Genomic DNA, 2707 nt, shown 5'->3' on the forward strand with positions numbered 1-2707 from the left:
TGGGTAGGCGTGTTAGGTCGAGGCAGCAAGGGTAGCTGATTATGCAATGTTAGAAATGAAATACGGAGTACTATGTATAGAGAGTATCCCAACAACTGAGGGCGTTCACTTTTGCTGTACAGCGAGTGAGACTAGACTGGCTTTATTATATCTACCTTTTGAGTCGTATTGAAACGTGGCTCAAGATAAAGAACACTTTTGTAGAGAAATAAGTATCCCCTTCCCCTTTTAAGAAAAAAATTGTGTATGTTTTGTAATTATCAGAATGAGATAACTAAGGACATCGATCGGGTTTTAGTGAGATTTTGTTAACGGAGTCGATAGGACATTAATCTTTCATTTTATTCATCCTTTTCTAACGGAGTATTGACAGTTCATAGACTACATCTGAGGTAGTACCTCTTATGGTTTATTTTCTGAGTTTTATTTTAAAGTTTTTGAGTTTTGCTTTAGTATAAATTTTTTAAGCACATTTACTAAAATATTACACTAAAAAAAATATAATATTTCTCAAAAACTATATTTATAAATGTTAATATACTTAGAAAAAATGTTTATATGCTCAAAAACTATATGAGCTGAGGTACTACCTTAGATGAGTATTGATTACATAGAAAACAAAGGACTGCGGATAAAACTTCAATCGATTAACTAATTATGCAAAGAACTCATGATGTTGCATTCAACTTCATGTGCTTTAATGCATAATCTTGTGTACTCAGCATTTTATTTCCGCATTTCCAGCCAAAAATCGCCTTCACAATGTCAATTCCTCTATATTCCATTTGAAGTAAACAGAACATCGCCAATGCAAATTACAAATTAATAAATAAACAATTCAGAGTTGGTCTAAATTGAAGAACTCTGTATCATTTGATCATTAAATTGTTGTTTCGATGAATTTGAGCTAGCTCAAACCAGAAATAACATGCTTAAGTTGAAATTAATCGTCAATTGAAGAAACAATTAAATGTGCGGCAGAAAACAAGAATTAACAAGAACAAGATTTTCATTAATCCAAACTTTAGGTAATAACACTTGTTTCAATTACATTAACCACATCATCAGCATCAACTACTACGATTACTAATTACTCATTACTAAACTAATTTGAAAACTAATTCCAGATCCACAACAACATAACCCTAAAAACCATACCAAACACCTAATTGATTAATCAATTAACCTCCAAAACCATAGAGAGTTCTTCCTTGCCTCTTCAAAGCATAGACAACATCCATGGCGGTAACAGTCTTCCTCCTGGCGTGCTCAGTGTAAGTAACAGCATCACGGATGACATTCTCTAGAAAGATCTTGAGTACGCCACGTGTCTCCTCATAGATGAGACCACTGATACGCTTGACACCACCACGGCGAGCTAGACGGCGGATGGCTGGTTTGGTGATACCCTGGATGTTGTCGCGGAGGACTTTACGGTGTCGTTTCGCTCCTCCCTTTCCTAATCCCTTTCCTCCCTTTCCTCTGCCTGACATTTTTGTTGTTGAATAAGTTTCTTGTTTTTTTTATTTGAGAAAGAGTTGAATTGTTTACACTTTGCAGGTGAGGAAATGGGAAAGGTGTGGGGTGTGTCTCGTGTTTATATATAGGTGTGCGATTTTATGAAGGGTGAGAGGAGCGATCCGTGTGAGCTTGTGAAGAGCGTTGTGAGGCGTTGATTGAATTTGGTGGAGGGTTGAGATTGGATGGGAAATGGTGTGCGGATTGTGGATTTGTGTTTTTAGGATTTGGTATGGCGGGAGATTTTGTGGAGGAAACACGCGGTCGATATTTCGATAACTAGTTTTACACCCGTGCAGAAAATTGCACGGGATTCTTTTAAAATTATGATATTCGACGTCTGATAATTCATATAAATATAATGAGATGTAAATATTTAGGTGAAGTACTTCATGATTTCTCTATCTAACTTCTTATTACATATGATTTGTTATTCTGAGAATTATGGATTTGATATGATAAAATTGAATGTTCGAATTATAACTAAAAAAATGTGAGATGTAAATTAGTTGTTTATACTCCCTCCGTCACAGTTATTTGTTTGCTTTTCTATTTTAGGGATGCCTATAATAGAGAATTGAATCCTCGATCTTTCAATTTTTCCCACTTGTCATCTAATGATTGACCTACCCCTTTTTTGTCTATGTGCTAAAGTCAAAGCAAACAAATAATCAAGGAAAGCGATCTAGAATATGTCGTAGCTTAAATTATAATCCGGAATTAAGTTCTCATATTTTTTTATTGACAAAAAGTGAAATAGTAATGAAATTCAACTATCCATTTATCCAAGTAGACCAAGCAAAATTGGCCCGATCCGAATGATCCGAGACGCGAAAATGAGCGGAAATGTATCACCCGAAAGTGACGCAATACACCCGAAGTGACCCGACCCAAAACTGACCCGATCCAAAGTGACCCGATTGACCTAAAATGACTTAATTACTGCAAAATCATGACCCAAAATAACATAAACGACCCAGATTGCCCGACCCAATATAACCCGGTTCGAAGTGATCATATAAATTATTGGGCCGATCCGATGTGACCCGACCCGAACTCAACCTGAATATCCCATTTACCACGTCTATATCCAAGTATACCAAGCCCAACCCATCATAATTACTAAACCTAAATTCTTGAACATACTTCCAAGTTCCAAACTTCCAACCGCCTCCTTCACTTACTCACT

General features: G+C 36.2%; 1 protein-coding gene across 1 annotated transcript; it reads right to left on the reverse strand.

Moving 5' to 3' along the window:
- Positions 1–991: 991 nt before the first annotated feature.
- Positions 992–1568, reverse strand: LOC141647261 (histone H4). Its single transcript, XM_074455382.1, has one exon. It carries the CDS (start codon positions 1491–1493, stop codon positions 1182–1184), a length of 312 nt encoding a protein of 103 aa, XP_074311483.1. The 5' UTR covers positions 1494–1568; the 3' UTR covers positions 992–1181.
- Positions 1569–2707: the final 1139 nt, after the last annotated feature.

Source organism: Silene latifolia, chromosome 3 (assembly GCF_048544455.1).
Source record: "Silene latifolia isolate original U9 population chromosome 3, ASM4854445v1, whole genome shotgun sequence".
Classification (NCBI taxonomy): Eukaryota; Viridiplantae; Streptophyta; class Magnoliopsida; order Caryophyllales; family Caryophyllaceae; genus Silene; species Silene latifolia.